The 27,333-nt window shown below is 35.6% G+C and overlaps 1 protein-coding gene across 1 annotated transcript; it reads right to left on the bottom strand.

Annotated features, from left to right (window-relative positions):
* Positions 1-20,083: 20,083 nt before the first annotated feature.
* LOC141448392 (uncharacterized) lies at positions 20,084-26,309 on the bottom strand. The gene is made up of 2 exons (XM_074116748.1): positions 26,050-26,309; positions 20,084-21,246 (listed from the first exon to the last, which is right to left on the bottom strand). The coding sequence occupies exons 1-2, from the start codon at positions 26,297-26,299 to the stop codon at positions 20,084-20,086; spliced, it is 1,413 nt and encodes a 470-aa protein (XP_073972849.1). The 5' UTR covers positions 26,300-26,309.
* Between the last annotated feature and the right edge of the window lie 1,024 nt (positions 26,310-27,333).

Genomic DNA, 27,333 nt, shown 5'->3' with positions numbered 1-27,333 from the left:
GCATGCGAAAGGTTTCGGAAGTTTGGTCTTCGTATTAATAGTGAAAAGAAGGTGTACATGAAGACTTCATAGTAGGTAGGACTAGCGTCCTCTATGGCCAGTAGAATTAGCCGAACACATCTTCAGAATTGTAAGCCAGATCAAGTACCAGGGTATACTGCTCCGCCAAGAACAGTGATTTAACTGAATAAATAAAAGCAAGGGTGTTCCCTGGCAATAAATGGTTTTTCGCTCTCCAGAAACCAATGAAATTTAGAAGCTTAAGGCACAGAATTAAGGTCGTATTATACAAAAAAATTATTAGACCAGTGGTCAGATATGGTTGGGAAAACCTGATTACCTTCAAAGGAAAGTGAACAATTGCTCAATGTTTGGGAAAGGAAGGTCCTCAGAAGTTTACATACGAGGGTCGTTTGACAAGTCCGTGCAAAGTCAGAGAGATAGCACCACTGGCGCGTATCGAGGTTATGTTTAGTTAGTAGCATCTCTTGGAAGAACACACACCAAGTTTCAGCCAGATCGGTCTATTTCTTTGTGTTTGGCATTCGTTTGAATCGAGGAAGTCGAGTGATTTTCAAAAAAATGGACGAAAAAAAATTTCGTGTGCTGATTAAACACTACTTTATGAAAGACAAAACGCCTCAGGAGACTAAAGAGAAGCTTGATAAACATTATGGTGACTCTGCACCTTCGATTAGAACAGTTTATAAGTGGTTTCAAAATTTTCGGAGTGGCCAAATGGGCACTAGTGACGCTGAACGTTCTGGACGCCCTGTTGAGGTTAGTACTCCAGAAATCATTGATAATTGGTGATGGATGACAGAAGAGTGAAGGTGCGTGAGATTGCTAGTGCTGTGGGCTTCTCGAATGAACGGGTACATAATATTTTGCATCAACATTTGGACATGACAAAGCTATCCGCAAGATGGGTGCCGCGATTGCTCACGCTTGACCAAAAACGAAATCGTGTGAAGTGTTGCAAGGACGGTTTGCAGCTGTTCCAGAAGAATCCGCAGGACTTTAAGCGTCGTTTCGTCACTGTGGATGAAACATGGATACATCACTACACTCCTGAGGTCAAAGAACAATCTAAACAATGGGTTACCAAGGGGGAATCTGCGCCAAAAAAGGCGAAGACCGTTCCTTCGGCCGGAAAGATTATGGCGACTGTCTTTTGGGATTCGCAAGGAATAATCCTCATCGACTATCTGGAAAAGGGTAAAACTATTACAGGTGCATATTATTCATCGTTATTGGACCGTTTGAAAACCGAGCTGCAAGAAAAACGCCCACGATTGGCCCACATAAAAGTCCTTTTCCATCACGACAACGCACCAGCTCACACCTCAGCAGTTGTGGTCGCAAAATTAATGGAAATAGGGTTCCAACTCGTTTCACATCCCCCCTATTCTCCAGACTTGGCTCCCTCGGACTACTATTTGTTCCCCAATATGAAGAAATGGCTGGCGGGAAAAAGATTTTATTCAAACGAGGAGGTGATTGCAGAAACGAATGGCTATTTTTCAGACTTGGACAAATCCTATTATTCGGAAGGGATCAACAAACTAGAGCAGCGTTGGACGAAGTGTATAAGCCTAAAAGGAGACTATGTTGAAAAATGGAAAAGGTTTACCCCAAAAAATTAAGTAGTTTTTATTTTTGCACGGACTTTTCAAACGACCCTCGTATATGGACCTGTATATGAAAAAGAAGTTTAGAAAATAAGGAAAAACGAAGAACTCCGTGAAATGATTCAGAAACCAGATCTACTTTTATTCATTAAGAATAACCTCACTATCCTTAATGCCCTCAAAATCCCTTTCATTACAGATCTTGCTAACACTCGTTTTCTCAAATTTCATTCCTCTACAGCAGCTTATCCTAACCCTCTCATAGAACACCTATCTTCCTCCACATTACCAGGTAATCCTCTAAGGAGATTGAAGAGAAGATGGCCTCGTGATCTTCTCTTATCGTGAGAGCAGTATAGCACGTTACTGGAGTGACACCAATGGGTGCCTTCTCCACTCGTGATTTTGACGTATTTTTTTTTTACTTTTTAATCAGGTACTACATTTGCTTGTTGCAACAATCGTTGCAGTAGTACATTCCAATAAAAGCTTAAAAAAATTAATAATAAAAAAAAGAATAACCAGATAAGGTGGGTGGTACACGTCGTGAGGATGCCTGATCAGCGAATCTCCCCCCAAAAAAACTCCCAGAGGGCAAACCAGAACGGAAGGCTTAGAAGCGGGCCCCCAAGAAAGAGGTGAATAGATGGGAGTACATTGTAAAGGAAAAGGAAATCAGAAATTGGAGAAGAAAAGCCCGCGAGAGATCGGAGTGGCAAAAAATAGTGACTGTGGGGTCCTTGCAGGATTGCTGTAGTGCCTCCGGGTAGGTAGGAAATTTTTCTCACTTTTGGTTCATATTAATACAATCAAAAGGGTAATGAAGTACAATAAACAGCAATAGCACTCTAGAAGAAAGCCTTAAAAAACTGACAAATTTATTCAGTGAAGTGGGATTGACAAATTACTTTTGACCAAAAGTTTACTTAAGCAGCATATCAAAGTCTAGAGAGCTAGAGCAAGAGAAAATGAAGAGGGTTTGAACCACCTAAACTCCCAGTTTTCCTAGTGTCCAGCAAATACTCAGTAGAAGCTTATTAAACTGTAGAATCGCTGAGTTTGCTTGTTTGGAATTGCTGAAACCAAAAGTTAACACTTGAGTTCTTCAAACAGAGAGATAAACTTCTGAAATAATCTTGACCATAGGAAGGTACTTGCCAGAAATTGAAAGCCCTCAAAACACTAAACACTAAATCTGATTTTCTTTCTATTCAGAAAAATTATGACAAAAGGTTGGTGAGTTGGTTACAAATGATCTCTGATCAGAAAAATGATTTTGAAATGGACCAAGATAAAGATACAGAAGTTAGACAGTTAAATAAGCGAGGACTTAGAGTTCAAGCGGTCTAAAGGGTTACAATAATGTGCACTGCCTTCACGATTCAAGTACGTTTAGATTAGATATAAATTACTCGGTACAAAAGAAACGAAACTACAATAAATAAAAAAATATAAACGCCCAATGACAGACAAAAAGCTAAACTTAACAAAGGTTAACAACAGCAAATAGTGCAAAAAAAAAAAATCCAAGCAAGCAGGCCTGAATTCTGCTAAATGCGCTTTTTGTTAATATTTTGAGTAGAAAAATTGCGCTAAAACGTACCTAGAAATAGTGATCCTGTTTCTTTCAGGCTTAACGTTAAGCTACCGAACAACTTGACGTGAATTTTTCAACAAAATTTTAGTAGTTCCACTCTGGTCTCGGACTGGTTATTCCTTTGTACAGTTCTAAGCAAATAACTAATAACAATTTCCCTCTAGGTATACATGTAAATTTAAAATTTAGTCATTCGCCCAAGGGCCGGAGAGAATAAATTTAATTCTTATTAAAAGTAATTAAATGTAATAATATTGTAATTAAAGTAAGTGTAGTAATATTGTACAGTACAATATTTATTTAAAACTGCAATAAAAAAAACAATAATTAAGAATAACATAAATGACCTAAATTATTCTTATTCATTCACAAAATAAACATTTTGTCGAGTTAAATTAAATAAAAACTTTTTATACTTCTGTTTGCACAGCCTTCTTTATACTATTATATACAATTTATAATTGCGACATCTGTAAAAAAGCTAATTAGTCTATTAAATGTTTCACAGCTTTCTTGTAACCAATTAAAATTCCATGTTTTATACGCAATTTTGCTTTCATTCGTATTTTAGTTTTGTATTCAGTGAAAGATTATTCAATTTATTTTTCACTTTCTCCTTAACAGATTTTCCATCTTGAATTGGCTCCGGAAATAATTCAAATTATTATTTCATTTAGTTTAAACCAGGTGACCCTGTGAATAGGTTTTAGTAAGAATCGATTCATCGCAAATGCCACTTTCCGGAATTGATTTACCATATTTAGCAATTTTATTGAATTTTGTTTATAATTTTCATTGAATTTGGTTTATGTATACCAGGGGTGGCCAACTTTTCTGTATATAAGATCTACTTTTTAGCTTAAAAGTGTGTCGCGATCGACTTGTTGTCATAGGCCTAGTCTAAGGGGGAAGAAGGGGTGTGAAATGCATACTGTTTATTCACTGTGTTTCAGTATAAGGTGCATTCCAGCGAGGTTTATCTATGTACGTAAAAAACAACAACAATAATTATTTAAAGGGTCAAAAAACTCACATCCAGGGGAATTAAAAGAACATGGATAATTATTAAGAATATTTATTAATTCAAAGTAGTTACAGATAAAGACAGATTTAGAATTTACTTTGTTGCCTTAACATTAATGGGAAGGCTGAGTTGCACGTTTCTAACCAAAGAATCATAATTAGGTGTATATCCTGACAAAGATAATAATAATGAGTCTTCAGTATGGGAATCAGTCAGGACAGAACGTTGTTCTGTCTTCGTTAGCTTCAAGTATGAAAATGCCGATTCGCATAAATATGTAGATCGGAAACAAGAATAGTTATATTCGCTACTTTTGGTGATACTGGGCTCGACGATCGACCAAAACTGGCCTTGCGATCGACCGGTCGATCGCGATCGACTTGTTGGCCACCTCTGATGTATACGGTTCTAGATATGGACAGACTTCTTTTATTTGAATCATTTTATTTTTGACAACTTCCTGGGAATGGGAAGTTGCGATGCCCTCCGATGATGGGAAGGAACCCGATCAAAGTCAAATGAATGTCCCATCAGATTGTGCGTTTGATTTGTTTTACTATTCATCAATGGCCATATTAAAGTTGCTATCCGCCCTTGTTATTCGTGGTTAAGCTTAAACTAAAGATAGAGAAACCAAAAGATTGTGTCTAGAGTTAATCTACCTGTAGGGCGCTAATAATTGTTGGAGGGCCTTCTGAGAGTTAAGATACATTTGATAGTTTAAACAGAGCTCCTACGGTAGCGTACATTTCAGAGTAACTGTGCCCTGTGCCCCCATATAAAATAAGCAATACAATTTCAATTTGAATGTTATTCGTTTAAGAAAACTCTCTGTGGTTAGAGAAGAAATAAGCCTGAAATATATTGTAAAGTTTTTCTACCTTTTATCTAGAAACTTTACCTATAACTAATGCCTGCCACTAGTTACGTTAAATATGTGGGTTTGATTAAATAATAAAACTCGCTAAATTTGTAAGTAATAACCTGATTTATTAACACATTACCTTTACTCACATTAACATTTACTAGCAACTAACGCTATTCATTACAGTCACCATTTACAAGTCACAACAGTTTACTGTTACTTACTCGCTACGTAACGCCACAAAACTGTTCCCCGACTGACCACTGGTCCGCACTGCACCGAATTGCACTAGTCTCTGCTACACAAACAAAGCTCTACTCACTAACTGACTAACCGCCTGACTAGCTATCTCTGAAGCACTTCGCAACACCGACTCTCTCAAACTGTCACTTCCAAAGTGTCTCTCCAAGACTCACTCAAAACTTGATTGATTAAAACTGATTAACAACTCTAATAACTCCTTAAAACTAACCACTCCAGCTGTGTCTGCCTCCTTTTAACTGCGTGCCTCCCTCCAACTGGGACTGCCCTCCACCAACTCTCTGAGCATAAGTTTCCACGCCCTCCTGACGTTCATTGGCTGGAGAAAACATACTGCCACCACCTCAGCTGTGGAGCCGCCTCCTCCAATTCTCTGTCCCACTCCAACTCCGCCTGTCTTGCTCCCACCTGCCGCTCATTGGCTGGAAAACACATACTGCCACCACCTCAGCTGGGGCCGCCCTCCTCCTACTCTCTGTCTCGCTCCTACCTGTCAATCACTGGCTGGGAAAACACATATGCCACCACCCCAACTGAGGCCTTTCTCTTAGCTGGCTTTTACACAGGTCACTAACTCCTTGAACAATCTAGCCCTTTCCTTTCTAGTTCAGGTAGAGACCGGCCCTTTTGTCTACACAGTGGTGGCCTGATACCGACTTTTGTCGCTTAACCCCTAGAACAATCTAGGCCTTTCTTCTCTGCCACAGGTAGATACCGCCCTTTTGTTTATGCAGTGGCGGCCTGTTACTGACTTTGATCGCTCAACCCCTAGAACAATCTAGGCCTTTCTTTTATGTCCAGGTCAACTTCGTTACAATATGTACATTACTAAAAATAAGATGTGTCGAAATAAAATCACTTGTTTTGAAGTCCAGCCACCAGCGACTAGATAGATAGAAAACATACTTTATTATCATATTTACAAAAAAAAATTACACATTTGAGTTGTATGAATACTGACACGAATACAATCGTCTGTCAGGAAATTGTGGCTAACATTTTAAAGTAAAAACATTTTCAAAACTTATAATAATATGAATAAATAGAAATATTTTCAATTTAAGGAGCGGAAATCGGGCTCCAAAGGAAAGAACTAGTTAATAATAATAACAATAATATTAATAATAATCAAAATAGTAATAATCAAAACTACATCCGAGACATGGGTTGGTAATAATATTTAATAATTGAAATTTGCCACTAGAAACATTCTATATGCCATAGATTCTTTAATATAGGCAATTAATGGCAGCCAATTAGAGCCAGACAACAGCAGACTCATTTCACTTTCTTTTAAGGTCACCTTGTCAAAGAATTTCTTTCTTATAAAACCCAATATTCTACAATGACCAAGAAAGTGAAATACATCTTCATTGAGGCCCATATTGCACATACTGCATGTGTAGTTTCTTCCTTGAATTATATGGCTTATAGTTTAGGTCAAGTAGCTCCTCTCTAATTTTCATAATTAGACCCTCGCTGTAGGCATCCAAACCAATATAAGTGGAATTTACTTTGAAAAACAACTTACTATAAATTTTATGTTACGTATTATTAAGAGCTTTAGAAATGTTAAAGTTAATATAGTACTGATTTAACCAAACCTGTCAGGAGACTGGAATCTAAACTAACATCACATTCCAACTTTTGAAGCCAATTGGCCAAATCTTTAGACCACAAAATTTGTTTTCTAATTTCCAGTGCCAATTGTTTAATTCAACGATTATCATCTAAATCCAAAATCTTTTTAATGCATCTCAAAAATATTGGCCACCAGCGACTATGATCACTGAAGAAGAGAACGATCATAATTATACGCCATAATTATCTATAATGAGGACATCCCATTATTTTATTGCTTTTATTTTTAATATTCATTTGATCAGATCAATTTGTCGTTTTCAGAAATAATTTTTGAATATTTCACGAATTCCTGTCACTGTTTTGGACGTATGTCTTTTTGTTGTGATTTCCATTTTCACAGATGAGTAATTTAACTTTTGAACTCCAGATAAAGTTCATTTTTTAATTAGACACATCTTTAATTGGAAGCTGTTCTAAGTAGAGCGTTTGAAAGGGTGAACGCTTCTTGCAGATGATTGATTTTGCTAGATTAGGAATACAAAAAGACTGATAGGACTTATGAAGTTGGGGTAGGTTTTAACTAAAGTGGTTACAGGTCGGATCCCATGTTCGCTAAAAAAAATAATTTAAAGTAAACTATGCACTACCGCCTCCATCCACGACACTAATTGGTAGTTGAAAGTTCAGACCCGCCTGAATATATAGGCGATTTTTTTACTTTTTTTTAAAATATAATATAAAATAAAATATAATATTATATTTAAAAATATATAAGTATGTTGGAGTGCGGTATGAGCTTTTGACCGAGTAACATCGTGTCTATACGAGTGTATTTAGTTCTGTTTTTTTTCGGTATTTTGTGCTTGGATTTTGATGAAACTTGGTGTGTGGCTAGTTTTTCTATTATTTACTCGTTTCTCAAATTTTCATAAAATTTCATCGATCCACTTTTGAGAAATTCTATGGTGAAATAGTTAATTTTTTCCTCCTTATGTGAAGTTAATTTCATAGTGTGTCTGTGTTAGTGAAGTACATTTTGTTGGTCTGTATTGGACTGCGTGCGCATTCATTTGTTTACTAATTTACTGGAGCTTTGTTATTCAGTTGAAGGTATGGAGAAATCTTCAAATTTAAGTAAAGACGATTTATTACAAGCTCTAAGTCAAGTTATTGATGCAAAACAATTAGCTCAAAAGGCTGATATTATTCAGTTGATGACTCATGTAGTTGAATTGAATGAACAATGTACAAAATTAAAGCAAACGATTGAAGTTCTAGAAAATAAGAATAAATATTACGAAAAACGTTTAGATATACCAGATAATTTTAATCGTAGAAACAATTTAATTTTTCGAGGGTTAGATGCTTGTAATGATAAAAATGAAGAAACAGTTGTTAAATTTTGTAACGATATTTTAGGAGTGGGATTTGCTAAATCCGATATAGATGAAGTGGTTCAGATTAAAAATTTTAAAAATGAGAAATATATGGTTAAAGTTACATTTAATACGAGAAATGTGGTTTTAAATATTATTAAAAATTCAAAAAAATTGAAAGGCACGATGTACTCTGTAAGTAGAGATTATTCTTTAGCTGTCAGAAATAGACGAAAGATGCTTCACGAGTTTAAAAGAAGTATTCTTCAAAGAAACAGCAATAAAATGGTATTAATTAGGGATGATATTCTGATGATGGACAAGAAATTCTACTATTGGGATGAAGAGACGAGAAGTGTGAAGGAAAGAGAGAGAGACGAGGAACCATATGTGAGGGGAAGAATTCCACCGAAATACACTTGCCGGTCGTTAACAAAAAGCCTGAAATTATATCTATTCCTGACAACTTTGTGGCTCCTGTGACTTTATCTGGAGAATCCGATTTGAGTGCGTCTTTAGCTGGTACCACGGGTTGTGCTCACCACTCCACCATTTCATCCGAGCTTGGAGTAGGCAAGGGTGTCCCTGAGATAGTTCCTTACCAGCAAGTTCACTCTTCACTACATTCAGATAGAGGTCAGTCTTCGGCCTCATACATGAAATCCCCGCCAACGAAAAGAAGAAACTCTAAAAAGAAGAAGAATGTAGCTAATTGTGATGCGAAGAATGCACACCCATCCGATGGAACTTCTTATCTTTCTGGCGGTTCCCCTGGATTGAGTGTTCAATGTAATGCTGCTGGCTCTGTATAGCAGTTAACGAGGCCTTCTATCTTCCCAAGCTGGCGTTAACGATTTCTGCTCTTCTCACGGTTATCAAGTTATTTATGTGAAACATTGGTGGTATTAAAAATTTATTTGATGCTGATTCGATTAATCAACATTTCTTAATTAATTGTGATATTTTGTGTTTTGTGAATAATGATCTTCCTCTGCTGGCATAGCCTCGGCTTCTTTTTTGATCCATTTAATGTTTTCTTAAGCGAGGGAATTCGAGAGTCAACTATGACTAGGGCTAGCGGTGGACTGGCCATTTCAGTTAAGTGGGAAACTTATTTTCAAATTAAGCTGATTTCTAAGCCAAATTGGTAGTTCGCTGTTAGAATTAGATTGTTCGATATGGAATATATTATTGTTTAGTGTATTTTAAGCTTACTTGTAGACTAGTTTTTTGTACTGAATATCTTGAATAATTTATAGCAGAGATGCAATTTCACTGTTATTTTGATACAAGAATAATTGTTTTGGGGGATTCTAACTGTAGGGTGGGTGAATTGAATCAATAAGAATGTGACGATTTTGAATTTACGATAGTAATCTAACAGGTAATAGGAAGTCTTTTGACAGGATCTGCAATGGACAGTCCTTCTGACTCGCCCGCTAATTTTACTTTTATGTCTTTCAATAGCAGATAAAGATCAATTAGATAATTTATTTCTAATTACTGTAGATATGCTCAAAATTGAGGTTCTCCATTTTGTATGAATAGTTAATGTATAGTTAGTGTTTTTCATTTTTGTTGTTTATATTTTTAATTATTTTTGACAGTAGTTATACTGACTTAATATTCATCTTTATTTTAAGAAGTGGGTTTATTCCTTTCATTTTATAATACTCATTTATTTTAATTTGAATAGTATCTAATTTATGTTCTTTCTATTTCTTTTTTCAACATATGAGTTAAGTAATTCCTTTTGTTGTTTATTATAAGATTATTATTACTTTTAATTTTTTGTGTATAAATACTGTACTCATTTGTATGGCTGAGGCTTCACAAATAAAAAATATAAGTATGTTCATTATTTTTAAGTCCATTTTCGATATTTTAGCTCGGAAATGTCAACATTAGCTAGATTCTGAAAACTTCTGAAACTCTAGACCTTCTGGAAATATTTCTCTTTGCTAGCTTTTCTCTAGATGTTCGCCTATCTTCAAGATATCAACATTAATATTGATGCTTTGTCTGGGGGAAGCGATCTCTGTTGGGCTTCTTTATGCCCCTGGACATTCTGGCATTGACCCCTCCGAGTGTCCCTCAGTGACTTGGTGAAAGGGGCTTCTTAAGTGTGCTTATCAACAGAAAGATTGACAGGTAAAATTGTTAGCCTCTTGCTTGGTAGCCGCTAAGATAGATCTGCCCTATCTACTAACGCCCACAGTCTCCAACGCTTCAAGTGTGTTCTTCAAAAAATGGTACCATTGTAACATGGTAGCAATGAAACTACTATTCAATTGATGGACGTTTCTGCTTTCACCTTTGTGGGATTGTGTCAAATTGTTATTGATCAGTTCTTTGGTCAGCCTGATATGTAGAAAATAACTTAAATAAAACTGGATACATGGGAAAATTGGAAGTAAAACAGATGGAAAGATTGGATTCCGTAGGACAACCTCTTTTTAGCCTTCTGCACGAGAATTTGGTGACAATTTCTTCTTCCCTTCTCGCTGGCATCCTGCTTGAAGAGAAATATTCATCTAAACCGTTTTGAACGAAAGCACTCTACAATACATCAACTCTTTTCGTTGCTAAGGGAAATTTCAAAGTACGTTCACTTTTAAAATAGCAAAAATTCAACTTGAGCCCTTATTAGAGTTTCCCGTTACACCATAATATTAAAGGCAACATGAATAGAGGGCCGACGAGAGCCAGCTATTTTTCTTTGAATAATCCACTTAATTAGTATTAATGATAGCCAAGTTTGCGGGAGATTTCCTTGAAGATTAAAGAGGTAATTTGTATGCACAATGAAGGGTAAGCTTATCATTTGTTACAAATCACTGTTACCAACATTACACCCCTTACATAAACAAAGGTATATTGAACGAAAGACAAATACTACAAGAGAAAGAGGGAATTTACGTGTTTTGTAGATATGCGAATTCTTATAGCTAAAAGATCTCAAAAACTTGAAGAAGCACAAAGTGAAGATTTTGATAAGTTATTTCGCAGAACCACACTCCACGCTGTTCCAAAAGTGCTACTATTTCCTGTAGCTCTGATGGCTGCTCTATTACTGTAACACTAGCTACTAGTGTAACATTACAAGAAAGAAGTTTTAAGAGTCTCGAACACCTACAATCTAGAGTACACATAAGAAATTTGTAATTGATAAGGGCCATAGCTTTATAGTTTTTAAACACAACTCTAATTTTTCTCTATAGTTTTGTTAAATTGAATGTCTGACAGACCTGGATCTGTATAACTATATTAGTTATTACAATATTGATTATAATAATTATTATATATAATTTATTAGGAATAAAGGGGAATAATTAAAAAAATATTTTTACAAATGCTTCATTAAATCTTGTTATTGCGTGAGTTAATTGTCTTTCACAAAGTTGATGCAGTGAAATAGAAACTTCTATACCCCGTTTAGTAGAGAATCTTATTGAACTTTTCTGAACAATTCCTCCAATTGGAATTGGTCAATTAGAAGTAGAGATGTACTACGTTCCTTCAGTTAAAAAAAAATGCACTGAATTCCTACAGTTAAAATTAAAATTGAATTTGATTCTTTCAGTTAGAGTTAGAATTATATTTTATCCCTTAGTTTGTATTAGAATTGTATTGTATTCTGTCAGTTGTGGTAGAATTATTGCTCGGTAATCCTTTTTTCCTCTTTGTTAATGTATTTAAATTTGCGCATTACATTGTCAAATAATAAATGTACAAATACAGCATAAACATCCAATCGGCAAAACAAAACAAAATTATGAAGTACAAAATCACTCGAAGGACTAGAATGAAGGACATCCAACGATGGCCAGCAGTAAGTCAGTAAATTCAAAGAACCGAATGAATTGAATTCGAAGGATGCCTTGTTCATCATTCGACCAGGTGGTCGCGAGGCCATCTCACCTCAGCCTGCTAAAAGGATTTGACAGAAGGGTAGTACTGGATCCATTTGCGGAGTAAGTGATTCTGTTGTAGGGAGAGTATGGAGTTGAATTTGATACAGTGGAACAGGGTAGGGACAGAAACAAATCGGATTCATTCCATCAGTTAGAATTAGGATTGAATTTTATTCTTTTAGTTAGAATTAGAATATTAGTATATTGCTTTGTTAGCATTAGAATTGTACCGAACTCCTTCAGTTAGAATTGCAACGCATCCTTTCAGATAGAATTGTAATACTTTTTTAAAAAAGTGTTCCAATGTTGAACTAATTATTTAATCGCAGTCACACTGCTTGATAAATTTAATAACATCTTGATCTCCCTTCTCCTTTTGAAAATCAGAATTCACAACAGTGTGGGGCAAAATTTAGTCATCACAAAATCTTATGAATAAGTTAGTGATATACCGGTTACGACTAAGGAATGGAGTGGTTCAGCAGTACAATTTAGTAGTTACTTATTACTTGTTATTATATTCAGCCATTTAGTTTATTTAGTATTCAAAATTATATGACTAAACATCCAATTAATTGAGTCATAAAAATTAAGACAGCCATAACTAATTTTGGTTCACAACTAATTATTCGAATCTGAATTCAGTTCTAAACAGAACCAAGAAAATTAAGCAACATTTTACTCGATCAGGTGCGATTCACGAATATTTGACCCTACCATTAGTAAATATACTTCATATATTGGTTGAAAATCAATATGGATAGCGTTCTTTATTATTTATTTTTTCTTTCATTAAATAAAGTAGTAAGAACTGGGTCATGAGTATTTTGTTGTTGGAGACTTGCCACGTGTCATTCATCTTGAACGGGGACCTTTCATCCTCAACATCCTTATCTCCCACTATTTGGTGCCAAATTGTCAATTACTGCGAACTTCAATTTAAACAGCATGATATTGGATTAGTTGTAATAATGCACAGTAATATGCCTTGTTTTGATGTATATCCACGATCTGTCAGAACAAATACTTCTTCAAGTAATTCTCAAGAAAGTTATGTTACATTTTATTATTGCTATTTGGGTGTGTTTGTGGTTTTTAAATTGTTTTGGGATTTGTTTGTCATTAGTTACTCTGGAGTCCGTTGAGCGTCAAATCACATGACCAGAGAACTTAGTGTGTCTTAGGTCACGTTATTTTATATATTTCGATTTAGTTTAATAGATTTTTGTGGAGTTGTTAAATAGAAAAGATGTATTCATTCCGAAGAGATGGTAATTATGACAGTAATATTATTATTAATAATATCATTATGCAGGGTGAACCATTTAAAACGCACCAATCCGCTAATAACTTTTTAGGAAAGCGGAATTCCAAAAAAAACCCTACGAAGTAAACTATATGTTTTTTTTTTTGGTCTAGTTTTCAAATTTTCCACCCCGATGCTGTATCTTCATTTTTGGAGGAGTTATAACCAAAAACCTGATCGGGGTTTCATAAGGACCACTGGTTTTGACAATGATTATGAAAACTACATAAAAACTGTGAAAAATTACTTTAATCCCGTTTTGATATCCCTAATATTGGTTGAGATATTTAAGATTACAATAATGTATGAAAGTTACAATTTCATCTATTCGTGAACGGTTTTCAATATTATTTTTCAGCAGAAATTTGAAAACTAGACCAAAAAAAAAAAAAGATATAGTTTGCTTCGTTCGAAGTAAAGTTTCGAGTTTTTTCGAAATTCCACTTTCCTAAAAAGTTATTAGCGATTGGTGCGTTTTAAATGGATCACACTGTATATTATAATAATAATTATTATAATTATGGAGTTTTGAACTATTAAATTCGGAAATCTAAATTCTTATATTCTTTTTGGAAAAGTAAACTCAGCAAGCTTTCTTTAAAACATGCTGAAACCCAAATCAAGTCCGTGGATCTAATCTACCATTAAGGCCAGTCAATACTTTATTGATCAAATAAAACAACGGCGTTTGCCCTAAATTATGTGCTGATAAACAGTGGATCAGTGCTGATAAGTGCTGATAAACAGTCTTGATCATATTTCTATAGCATACAATACATTTGCAATTGGTAAAGGTAGATATTGACTAAGCTATATACGTGTTCTTGATACCCTGTTTATCACATCATGAAAAGAAGAGACGTCCGAAGTTGGCTAACGACCATAACGATGCAATCTCTCAAGTGTTACCAAACTAAGGACCAAATCAACATGAAATATAATTCTAGTAAGCCTGTTATTTGTATTGAATTCTTTCAGTTTTGCACAGATAAATAAGAATTTGTTTTTATCTTCATTATGTTTATGCCATTGCAAGAGGGAAAAAATGTGCGTATATCATAAATACAGCGGACACTCGAAGGATTAAATATGTTTGTTAAAAACTGAATCGTTATGGAGTGTGGAAGAGCGTACTTAATTATTTAGTTAAATTTTATTATTATAAATTGTTTTATTTCTTAGTTGGTAAACAAATATTTTAGAAAACATATCTGCTTTAAAGTAAATGAAATAGAGAACACCGCAGGCGATTAGAGCTGAAGTTTATGGGCTAAGAACCAAACTATTCAAAATAGGAATTGGTCGGTTTAACTTCGCCGTAGGCTATTGAAATCGAGTGATTGTCATCTTCTCCTGCTGCCATCAGAGCGCTCAAATCCTGTGTTATCAGCCCAAATAACGGTCTGAGAATTTCTCAGCAAACACAGTGAAATAAGCAGTGGCAACACAATTTGCTGTTAAGGATACCGGGGCATGGCGGCTTAAAAAGAACATGTCGAGTCCTGTAGTCTTTAGTGATAGTTTTCTCTGAAAAAGAGCTAAAGATGGAGGAAAAAGTCAGCAGAGGACCAGCCTTTCGGATCTGAGGCAAAGATCTGCATGGTAGTTAGTTATAGCTGTCTGAGGTATGCCTCGATCTGAATAATTCTAAATTGCATAAACTAAGAGCTTTTCTTCCTAGGCACTGTAGCCTGAACAAGCTGGGGACAGGTTTAGTGGGGAGATGGTGGAAACGCCAGCACACCTCCTGATCGAATGCGATGCCATTATTTAAGGAAGGTTAGAACACCTGGGGATTCACCAGTTCGAGTGGATATTCCATTTCTGGAACCCCCTCAGATCCAGGGAGTTTTTGATCTCAGGAACGAGAGAAGGCCTGGCACACGATAGAGGGCACAGTAGATCTTAAAGCTCGCATCGCACTGTAGTACCCCGGTGAAAAAATGCAGTTTGCAAACTAAAGTTTTTAATCTACTCATTATACTAAAGTTAGCTTGAACTTTTAATAGGTGCTTAAAATGTCAGCATTTCTCTTTAAAAATGGTTGCTTTTCAAGTCAGTAAAAATCTTCTAAAGTTCTCTAAGCCCAGATCTACACGCTTGAACAATATTCAGACCTCAGTAATTATGTAACATGAGAAAAAAAGATGAAAAAGGATAAGCTAGAAAAACGAAGCCGAATGTAATCAAAAGAATCTTAGCTTCATCATCCTCAAAATCCCCTTTGCTTAGTTAGACTGAAAGGAGTGGAGGAGTGGTCCTCAGCCTGCCAGCTTGTTGCTGAATCTCACAGATACTCGTGGACCACCTCTCTAACCCTCATGTCAATTTATACATGTCACACAGAGTGTGTTTACATTCGTCACAAACATCCCTTTCTACTCTTTTCCCATTAATTACTAACTTTTTTTTTTGTATATATATGTTTTTTTCATAGTTAATGCTTATACTGATACTGAAGTATTTAGGCAAACTGAAGAGGGTTGTGAGTTGTCTGAATTAGATCTGGGATAAATGGAAACCGTAGTGCATAGGTAGGGGGTAAAAGTTAGGGGATGTATCTTTCCCCTAACCTCATGTGACAGACACGGTCAGACAAACTGGCTAATAGGTTACTGCTGGCTGGTGCTTGGCCAGGACATTGACCCCCGCTGGAGTCGGCAAGTCATGCCAGAGTTGTGTGACCACACAACAGACTCACCCCTTCTATTCACAAACACAACACTAACACATAAACATAGCTCTCAAACTTTTGCTTCCACATTTTACTTCAAGGGAACATCCTGTGGACGGCTGAGAGAACATCCTGCAGGAAAGCTTAGCTGTTCTAACATACCTTTGTTTAGTTTACAACTTCATCAAAGTTAAGTTTAAGTTACTTTTATGAAAAATTATTTTTGATACTTTTGTTTTGGAAAGTATAACTGGGTTCTAGATTAATTTTTCAGCTTTTAAGGCCTACATATCTTAGATGCTTTTGAATTCTTACTAGGGAATATCTGTTGTGATCGCTAACACACCGTTTCTCTTACCATAACTGATTATAAATCGTCTTGAAACATGTAATTTATTCTGAATAGGCTTCAATACCACACTTATTCACTGAAACAAAATATTAATGTTGAACGAAATCGCATGCCGTTAGTAAAAGGCTTCAAAAGAAACTGATAGACAGGCCTGTTACACGTTTTATTTGCGATCAAATGAATCCTTTAGCCTAGAATATTACAGAAAACAAAAAAGCCTTACTTTAAAGTCACACCTTGATATTTCCAACTCATAATTTGGGATATTACAATATTAGACAGTTATATTATAATAGACTATCAAATTTTTACAGCATTTCAAAGCAAGTTTCAGTCTTTAATTTCCTTCACTTAAAATATTCAAGACGAATAAATTTCAAGGGAAATCTGAGATGGCTTTAAGATTTTCAAAACGTATCTGAACTAAATTTAATAAGTAAATGCAATAAAAGAGAGATCTAGTAGTTGCTTTGTTCTTATCGCATATCTTCTAGGCAGTGAGGCCATACATTGCACTGGAATGGCTCCATAGAGAAATTAACCTTAAACTTTTCACCCCAAAGTGACCTTAAATCAAACATTTCTTGGGAAAATATTTCAAATAAATGTTTTAGATCTAAATGTTTGAAATTATTGTTTAAAGTTTTGAGGAAAAAGTTGGAATCCTTTAAGAAAATTAAAAAAAAAAAAAAAAAGCCTGCAAAATCTATTTAGAATATTTGGTTTTTCGTTTTAAATATTTTGTCCAAAAACATGGTGGATGGTGGTTCCTTAACTAAACATGAAATTTTAAGTTTCTTAGATTTATAATTTTTTTTATTTATGCTGGCCACCCACCTTACACAGCGATTTATGAAAATTTCTCTTTTGAGGCTCTCGGAGCCGATATTTCCTGTAAAAACTGGAGGTAACTAATTTGACACGATCACTATACTTCTTCTATGAGAGTCATATACTCGTAGCTGCTGAGGAGTGTTACTATCGGCACTGATAGAACTTTCAAGCATCTTACTCTTGCATGATTTCAAATTTCAAGTGACAAATCTAATTTTGCTGAATATTGCTAGTCATCTAAATAATTCTCTAAACATACATCATTTCACTTAATTTTAAAAAGGCTGTTGAAGCTTAACCTCCATGAAGGGTACTGATTTGTCCCCTCTTTACTTCCTCAGTGGCAGTTCATTGTCTAGGTCAGAATTAACTCAGTCCTAAAAGCCAATTATTTTTTAAACTTCGCTGATTATATTCTAATGACATTGATAATCTTCAGCTTAAACTCGTTAAAGGTAAAGCCCACAAACGTACATCCTCACCTCTTCGTATCTTAGAACTGTTAGAGGCTTGGACATCAGTCACGATCTTGTGTCAGGTTTTCATTTTTTCCAAGAGAGGGCTCTTGCTTGCTCACTTCTCATTTACTGAGCAAACATTCACGGAATGAACGTCTGCCGTTCCAAAGTAAGAATTTGAACTTTTCGCCCTGCTCCAGTCTTGAAACTTTGATCCAGACAGCTCTCATGATTATTGTAGGCTTTAAGCGCTAACCTCAGGCACTTTTGTTTTTATAGAAATTGATGACCATGTTTGCTATTAAAAATTCTGCTTGAATAACACGCATCACCGCTTTTTCTAACTCTTATCCAATAGCAGTGGGCGTCTTTCAAGGTTCTATCTTACCCATCGTTTACATTAATCCCTTCACCAATCCTCCTTATATCAAACCTTGCCCTACATGCGTAGGCTTAACGTAGCCTTAAACAAATCAACATCCCGGAGAATCAACTTTATTACAAACAAACTTACTTTAGAAATGACTAAATGTTGCGCTAAATGGAAAATTTTAATGAATCGCGATAAAACTAACGCCATATTTGTAAAATAAACATACACTTATCCTTAAGAGATAGTATTGGATACGGCAATACTTTGATCATTGCTCTAAACACGTCAAATACTGCAGAAATACAGACTTTAGCCTCTATCAATGTATCGAACTCCAGCAAAATAACTACACAAGCTACAAGATCACTTTCCTTATTAGACTCTAGAGTAGTGATGGTGAACCTATGACCCGCGGGTCAGACACTGACCCGCGCAAGCTTTTTCACAGATCCACAATTGCTAAGTAACCATTTGTTTTCTTACGCGGGTTGATTTAGATTTTCTAATTCTGTGGATAATTTATACTCTATCTGTATCAAAGCTGCAATTTAAATGCTATCTATAACCTTTATTTTGATCATTACAGTTCTAAAACGCAAATGACGACAAATGCTTTTGTAGTATTTGAAATAAAGCAAAAGTGTTTACAAAATATCAAATAAAATGTATAATTTCACTCATATTGTGTTTGTTAAAAAAAATCGACAACCCTAAGCAAATAACCATATTTAGATTTTTCTTCAGATAAAACACACTTTTGTAAGGTTTTGTTCAGTTAAGTTTGTAACAAAAGACTTCCATAGCACTTGTTTCGTCCCGTTTTACCCGTTAAGTCAACTGAATTTTAAATATGTTTAGTTTTGAAAATATTAAGTTTAAAATTTTAATCTTAACTCTTGTGCAAATGGGCGTTAGTGGCCCAAGAGATAGTACTAAAAAAAATGAACAAAATTTGGCCCACGTCTCAAAAAAGGTTAGCCATCCCTGCTCTAGGGACTCGAAGATGACCGTTCAGAACAAATTCCTCTTCAACGAAGTGGCCATCAGACCGATGTTACTCTACACCTGCTACGCCCGAAACCTGACCTGTGTTAGTAACATCTCGAGATAAAAATTTCTCAGACTTGCGACTGATTCTCCACGACACAATAGAATCTCACTACCTTCATGAAATGTCTTTCATAATCCAAGGACATTCTTTTAACCAAAACCGTCTCCACACAAGATTATCATCCTACCCATTCTGCCGTGAAATAACCACCAACGATCCTTCTATTCCTTACAGACATGAAGTACTTTTACACAATATCCTCCTTATACAGTCTTCGCTAGCTGCAGGTTGTCTTTCTTTTTTTCCAGCATATAACCTTCTAGCTCAATCTTAAACAACCCTAAAAAAATAATGAAAGAAGGTTGAACATTTCAGTCACTTCTTTATGATTACGTATGATATGCAAGCATTATAAAAAAAGGTCAACTACTCGCATTGGTTGAAGTTATCTATCACTTTTTTGGTTAAAACTAAAGTAGCAAAAATAGACAAAAACTAATACTGTTTTTCACAAAATAGGTAACTGAGATAGTTACTTTAAAATGAAAACGGGAATTCATTATCCATTTATTTCTTAAAGTTGCCTTTTCAGCTAGCGGCTACTTTTTGTAATGTTACCGCTAATCAGAAACTATTAAAGCTTTAATAGGCATTTATTTGTTAGGTTTGTCGTATGCTTTGCAAAAAAATGAACACTATAGTTAAAAATGTTCTATTTATAAGAAAGTAAAATATTAAATAATACAATAAGTTACAAAGAAAAGACTTAAAATACTAATTAAATTAACAAAATCCAATCATTTGAACCGAACTTCTTTCATCTAACAGTAAGATCATGGTCTCATCAGCAAACATAAATTCAGGCATTTCAGCGTTATATTTCGAAAAAAGTCTGAAACGTTTGCTACCATTAAACCAATCCCATACGTAGGCAGTCTTATCAGTAAATACGGCCACATAGATAAATGGCAGAGTTTTTAGAAATAGTGGATTACCGTCAGTAGTTAATCTTCGGATAAGTGTGTCTGTACGCGGTTCCCATATATTTACAGTGGTAGTGGTTGAGTAGATGATGACGTCGTAGGCGGTGCTGACACTGGAGCGAGACAGGAACTCCTGCGTGTGTCTCTCCGACACCAACTTGCCATTGCTGATGTCCCACACATTTATAACTCCCGTACAGGTGAGTGCCGGTCCAGCCACGGCCACGCCCACCAGCAGACTGTCCGCACACATGATCTTCTGTGTCTTACACAAAGGTGTCGTCACTTCGAATATCCACTTTTCTATCGTAATATCATAAACAGATATATGTCTTACACTTCTAGAAGCTGCGAAAATAATGTAAATGCGGTCTTTTTTAAAGCACATATCACGCATTTTGCACATATGATTTGTTACATGTATTGCTGTGATTCTTTTACCATTTCTTAAAGACCAAACATATATACATTGTGCGTCACGATGCGTAGCGTATAAATTCCCTAAATATATCTCGAAGAATACATCTTTATATTTACCAGGTTTGTACCAAGTATTTAATTCTTCTGGTGAGACACCAGATCTTGGTAAGACTTCGATCATTGATAAACCTAAATCAAACGATTTTGCATCTACGAAATATTCATCTTCAAATATTTGTAACAGCATACATTGTTGTACGATGCAGTATTTTCCAAAGATTTTTAGCGATATAATTTTTGAATTGAGTAAACCTTCAAACCGGTATTCTAAATATGGTACTTTGTTGACGTTGAGCACAATAACACTGCCATCCTCACAACCAGTTGCAAGACGGATGCTATCACAATGCAAACAGGTGACTGGAGGTCTATCAACCAGTCTGTACTGGCATGACCTATTCCTCTCCCAATTTAAAGGAAGTTCATAATGACGTTCGTAGTTTATCCTCCAAGAGCAAAGATTTAGCAAATTTTCATTGTTTTCTGCAACAAAAACAGTTATAATAACATGAATAAGGGAGTCTATGAAATTTAAATATAAAATACAGTTTGACTAATTGATTCTATCCGTCGAGGCATGCATACTTCTTGTATCCCCGACTGGTTTTGGATTTTTATCCATCAGCAGAGGTTAAGTGTAGAGATTTCGACTTCACTTACGTTGCTGTCTCTCACTGCTCTTGCTGACTATGTGAGGGAGTATGTGTATGTGCGTTATTCTAAAAATGTTAATGAATCGTAAAACATTTTGTAAAAATAGTGAGATAAAAATTAATGAAACCTAATTGGCTTAAGGGATCTGTAAGTTCAGTGCATGGGTAATGATTTGGAATTGTAAAGTACGAAAATTACTTATTTGCGAAAGAAAGAAATTTATTTCATTTTGTTTATAAAATTTTTTAAAATAAAATTGATGCTCTTTTTTTTTTAAATAAATACAAATTTAAGATCATAACGCCGGCGACTCTTACCACACTTGCTAAGAGTGTTTCTTACGTGCTAAGGAGAACTCGGTCTTCTAAAGATTCTGATCAGAAAGTTGGAGGTGTAACGAGCTACTGCTAAGACTGTGTAACCCGGGCTATTATTTGCTCTACTTTAATTTTCACGAATAATCAAATTCTTAAGTTCTCTCTATATTTTCTTAAAAAGTATTATTAAAATCATTGTTAGATAAAGATACTGCCTTCTTGATTTTTTGTAGTGAAATTTTACTGTCTACCAAGTCTTACAGTTGGAGGCTAACGACCCCTTCTGGAGTGCCAGTAAACTGGGTTAATACTTCTCACGTGACTCCAAAATGACTGTGACTAACAAACTACTCCTTTACAAAATAGTCATTAGGCCGATGTTGCTCTACGCCTGCTCCGCCTGGAGCCTGTCTTGTAGTAGCAACATCAAGAAACTTCAGATAACCCAGAACAAATTCCTCAGACTCGCCACAGACTCTCCATGACGCACTAGAATTTACTCACGCCACGAGACTATGTCCATTACTCCCGTACACTCCTTTATCCAAAATCTTCTGCTGAAACTCCTTTCCATCCTAGTCTGTCATCCCAATCCCCACTATGCCGTGACATAGCCTCCTACGATCCTTCTACAACATACAGACACAGAAGACTAAAACATATCCTACTCTAACTCTTTACACTAGCTGCAGATTTTTCCTCCTTTTTCCCTGCATCTCAATCCTCCTCACCTAACTTTTCTCTTACTTCACTTTGTTAAGAAGGTTGAAAGGTTTTTATACATTTATACTTCTATATTTATTTTATGTATTGCATATATTTATTATAATAAATATTTATTCTTATTCTTGCGTTAATACTAAAGATTTAGTTAACATACTGGTCCTCAGATGGCATTAGATGAAGATTGTTAACCCCGCAATAGGTTGAGTCTACTTAAAGGACCGACATGTAACGCTGGGAACGACTAAAAATTTATAAAACAATTAACCTGCTATAATTATTGACTCTCAGAGTAGGTTCGGTTCCCCACAGCACCACAGCCTGAAGGCTCACTATACCATTCCTACATGGTCGAATAAGTAAACCCTCCAAGTTTCCGTAATCTAATATGTAATACCTCGCCACAGCATGGTAATCAGACAGGCTGTGAGAAGCAGTTTCTTCCTTCTGCGGACAAAACCTACCTAGAGGTTTCGGTTAAATAACCCCACTCTGTGGAGATTTTTCCTGAACTACCTATCCTGTGAGGATGTCAGTCCATATAATCTGGTTCATACCTAATCTCCTCAGTTTTAATTTTACACAGATCGGGTATAACCTTTTCACAGTGTTCTATTCTTGGATGGCCATTCAGGATTTATCGTTAAGCACCCCTATGCTTAACGCATTCTCTACAGATCTGAGAATTGAGTCTGTGCAAGTGATAGTTTCAAGGATATCCCCCAGAAGTTTGTCCGCTTCTTCTAGTAATACCAAAAATATATTCGAGTGTTATAACATAACCGAAGTGGAAGGCTGCATTGTGATGCTCTTCTGATCGAATCCATTGTAAGTGAATGTTCGCAGGTAATTACTATTAAGAAGGTGATTACAATGAACGAAATCCGGCGCGCTACTTTGTGAGCCTTCCAGCAAAGCTTGCAACAGCCATTTAAGATACCCATCTCTCAGGTTTCTCTCGCAAAGGAATTTTGGGTATTTATTTACACTTTTCGCACTCGTTCGGTCATATATTTTCGTTTTCTTTCTTTCTCTATTTGTTTGATCAACCCAAAAATTTAGCTCGCTATCTCGTGCCTTTTTTAATAGCGCTACCTTTGTTCTCCACAGTGCTCTTGGTCGTCTCCTTTCTTCATACATGGGAGCGTCCATTCAAAGTCTTTAACAACCTTTCTCTCTTTCGCCGCCCTTTTCTCTTGGTAGTTCAATTACAAGCTTTTGTTTACAATCCCACAGACAATAACACCTCTGAGTTCATCATTTTCCTCACTTTGTCATTACATCTACCTCTTCTGCATGGGCACGACTCCACTGCTCGTAATTTACTTTTCTGTCGTTCACCCTTAATCAATTCACCCTTCTGGCACTCAGTACCACTTTTTCACCACTCTTTATTAAACCATACACCGACCGGGGAAACTTTTTTTATGATCACAATTGATGACTACGTTTTCCTGAGCATCCTGAAATTCAGACTTTCCCAGTAGGGTATTAGATTTAGAGTTCAAACTACGGTTTCTTAAGCCACAAACTTCTGTGATCTAAAAAAACTGTTATGGATTTCTTTTATATCAACTTTATACATGAAGTGTACTCTATTATGTTGTAAGTCTGCATCAGTAGAAGTTCCTATTGTTAATTCGGATTACAATCCGTGACGGAGCTATGAAGGAGGAGGAAAGATAAAGATAATCGCCATAATTGGCGTAATACTGTCGAAGTAGACCTAGAAAACAAAGAAATTATCTTCCGCAAGGAAATTGACAAAAATTTAGCAAGTAACTAAGAAAAAAGTTTACAATTTGTACACAAATAAAGTTACAGACATATTTTGCGAGAAGCCAATGAACCAGCTAGATGACTGGTATGAAACACTCAAGGTCTCTCTCTTATGGTAAATTACATAATATAAGTTGAAATTATTTCATGCGAAAAGAACATTAAAAAATTACAGATTAAACATTCATTAATGTGGCACTAACGCTCAACGAATTTAAAATTTAATATTTAATAAACATATTTAATTCCTTTTAATATTGGCAGTTAATGAGGCAGTTTGATGCATTTAGAAGCTTAACCTACCTCTCTACCATTACTGCCTTAAAAACCTTTTTCATTGGAAAATTGTTGGTCTAGATGAGAGAAATGAACGTACGAAAGAGGCGAAGCTAGATTTGGAAAAAATTATTTAAAAAAATAAATAAATTAACTGTACAGACAAACCACCCTCTACATAAAAACAATCCGTGCATGATGGCTTATGTAAAATGGAGTAAAAGAGGGGTACTTCCGGCCAGCTGATTTGCGAAAAACCTCTCGGTGGAGCATCGTTCCGAAATATCCAATCTAGAACTCTCCGCGATTTTAATCTTTTTTTATTTACGCTGACCACTCACATAAAGACAGACTCAAACCATTTTGTGAAATCCTCCCTTCCTGATGGGATCTCAAAACCTCAATATTTCTGGTGAGAAAACTAAGAATAGAAACTTTCAGCGGTCACAATACCATCTTTTATTTGCCCTGTAAGAGAAACTTAAAAAATTGATTACAAAATTTAGCACATTAGAGAAAAATAAAATTTAAAAAGTTATATTTCTGGAAATAATAGAGATTTTATTAAAATCTCACTAGAAAATAATCAAGACGGTAGGAATAGTGGAGAGGATGCTGGAAGCAGAGAGGATAGCGTAGAGGTTGAATAAATACATAATTAATGGAATTCATTTGGAATGGTAATTAATCTCACCGTGGCGCACTCTTGGTGAGCGAAGTAAGTTTACATTCTGCAGGAGCCATTCAACCATTTCCCTGATTATTATGAAACAAACAATTATGTGTCGCTTATTATTAATAATAGCTAATATGAATTAATTAAATTCTTGGTAGAACAATGAGCCAAAGTTAGAAAGTGGCATTATAAAGACGTTTGGCACATTTTGAGCAACAAAATCTCTTTCTTTCGCAAATTTGTGGAAAAACCGGAAACAAGATTCTATTTGTAAAGAAAATCTTTAAATTAATTTTGGTTTGAATATATTGATTTAAGCGAATAATTAGCCAACAGAAGCCGCCACAAGTTTGTAGAGTAATGAAGACCATTAAACTTACTTTTTTTGTTTAATTATGGCGAAGTCAATGGAGCCTGGAGCCTTTTTCAATTCATTTCCGGAGCGAATAACTTTTGCAACAGTTACACTCTAATTGGTGTTCTTCATTTTCGATTTTGGTATTTCTATTATTATTATTATTTTTTTTTAATTTTGTTTATTATTAAACTTTAGCAGATAGATAAATGAATAACAGTGCAATAACTTAATTTTATAGTTAAATCGAATCATATACATATCTACAATTACTTCCGGTTGTGCTGCTAAATAAGGAATGGAATAAATGTGCTACAGCAGCTCTTTGAATCTAGCTGTGAAACAGCATGTGAATCTGACCACGGACCTAGACGTTTCTTTGGGCGGTGAATTGGATGAACTGCTAAGCTATTAGCCCTTAAAAACCCAATCCCGAAGGAGTCTCTTAAAACGAATGTACCATAACATTATTACCCACTATCTGATAACATAGGTTATACCATCACCTTTCTTTGTGAGTTTCTTGGAGAAATGTGTTCTGTAGTTTTCAACCATATCCAGAGTACACCACGTTTCCTTGATACAATGTCGTCGCCAAATGGGATTACAGTTGGTTAGATCTCTCCATTTACGGCATACACCAGAACATACTGCTAGATTCTTGGCGCTCAGGTAACTCAAAACCATTTGTCCTAGTTCTGGAGGCAGTAGGCCGACAATATCTACTCGGAGACTATCTTCGCTATTATCTTCCATTAATATGTCCGCTGGAATTTTCCTGAAAGATAGTTTTGGTCATTTCATAATTCTGAATTACACGTTCATGCCTTTACTGCCAACAAATTTACAGCAAATAGTTTGCAAAAAACCATTTATAGTTAATATAATATATTTATGATTTAAGGCGCGTCAAAATCTGAGCTTATTGGCGCCCGGAGTTTTTTTCAGTGCACTGCCAGCCTCCGGAGTGTTATCTCGTTACAGACAACACTGTCCATCACCGGAGCTGTAAGAAGCTCCTAGGAAGAGAAAATCTAAGGGCTAGCAGCTGGATTAGAACCCGAGATCTCCTTGTGGGAACCCAACTAACCGCTAACCGCTTAGCTAACCTACATCCGTTGTTATTCTTTATAGTATCATTGTTACAATTTAAGTAATGAGTGAGACTTTCCACTATCTCGAGAAAATCAAGGAAATCGCTGGTTTTTAGCAATTCACCAAGCTTTTCTGGCATTCTAAAACCAGTCAGCTTTTATGCCGAAACACCAATCAGGAGTCGAAGAAGGAGATGGGTAGCTTACAAACACATTTATATTTTCAATTTTTTATATGATTACATTTAGTTAAAGTCCACGCCAAGAACCGGGACCCAGCAATATACGAGTAACTTAGTTTTACATTACGCGCCTCTAACTACCGTGGCACATCACGAACATAATTCGGCGGAATATCTACAAAACCTCTTAAGTCCGAAATAAAGAATAAAACGGTTCACACGTTCATCTGATAAATGAGACTCTGCAGCAAACCTACATGGCTCTCTAAAGTCTCAATAGATTGTGATCACCAAGGGTTGTTAGTAAAAACCCGTGAGTTCACTAAAATTTGACCAACTGGGTCTCAAAATCTTGCATGTCCTCCTGCTTGTGACTACAAAAAGCGTTTCTACTTTAATTAAGCTCGACACTAGTGCATTAAGGTTCTTGAACAGTCACAGAACATTTTTACGTGTAACCAAATTTAATTTTCAATCAAGGCTTGCACTTGGACTTACCGATGTTCAATATATG

This window comes from Rhodnius prolixus, unplaced genomic scaffold (genome assembly GCF_049639745.1).
Source record: "Rhodnius prolixus isolate KJV_2025 unplaced genomic scaffold, Rpr scaffold_1, whole genome shotgun sequence".
Lineage (NCBI taxonomy): Eukaryota > Metazoa > Arthropoda > Insecta > Hemiptera > Reduviidae > Rhodnius > Rhodnius prolixus.
Note: the sequence above shows the minus strand (reverse complement) of the source record. Positions and strands in the feature narration are given on the sequence as shown.

What these genes read in the sequence shown, in the direction of transcription:
- LOC141448392 (XM_074116748.1), bottom strand. Translation starts at nt 26,299, where the DNA reads ATGGAAGATAATAGCGAAGATAGTCTCCGAGTAGATATTGTCGGCCTA. An exon ending in CAAGAAACTCACAAAGAAAG is followed by an intron (nt 21,247 to 26,049) that starts GTGATGGTATAA and finishes TTTTTGTTGCAG; the next exon opens with AAAACAATGAAAATTTGCTA.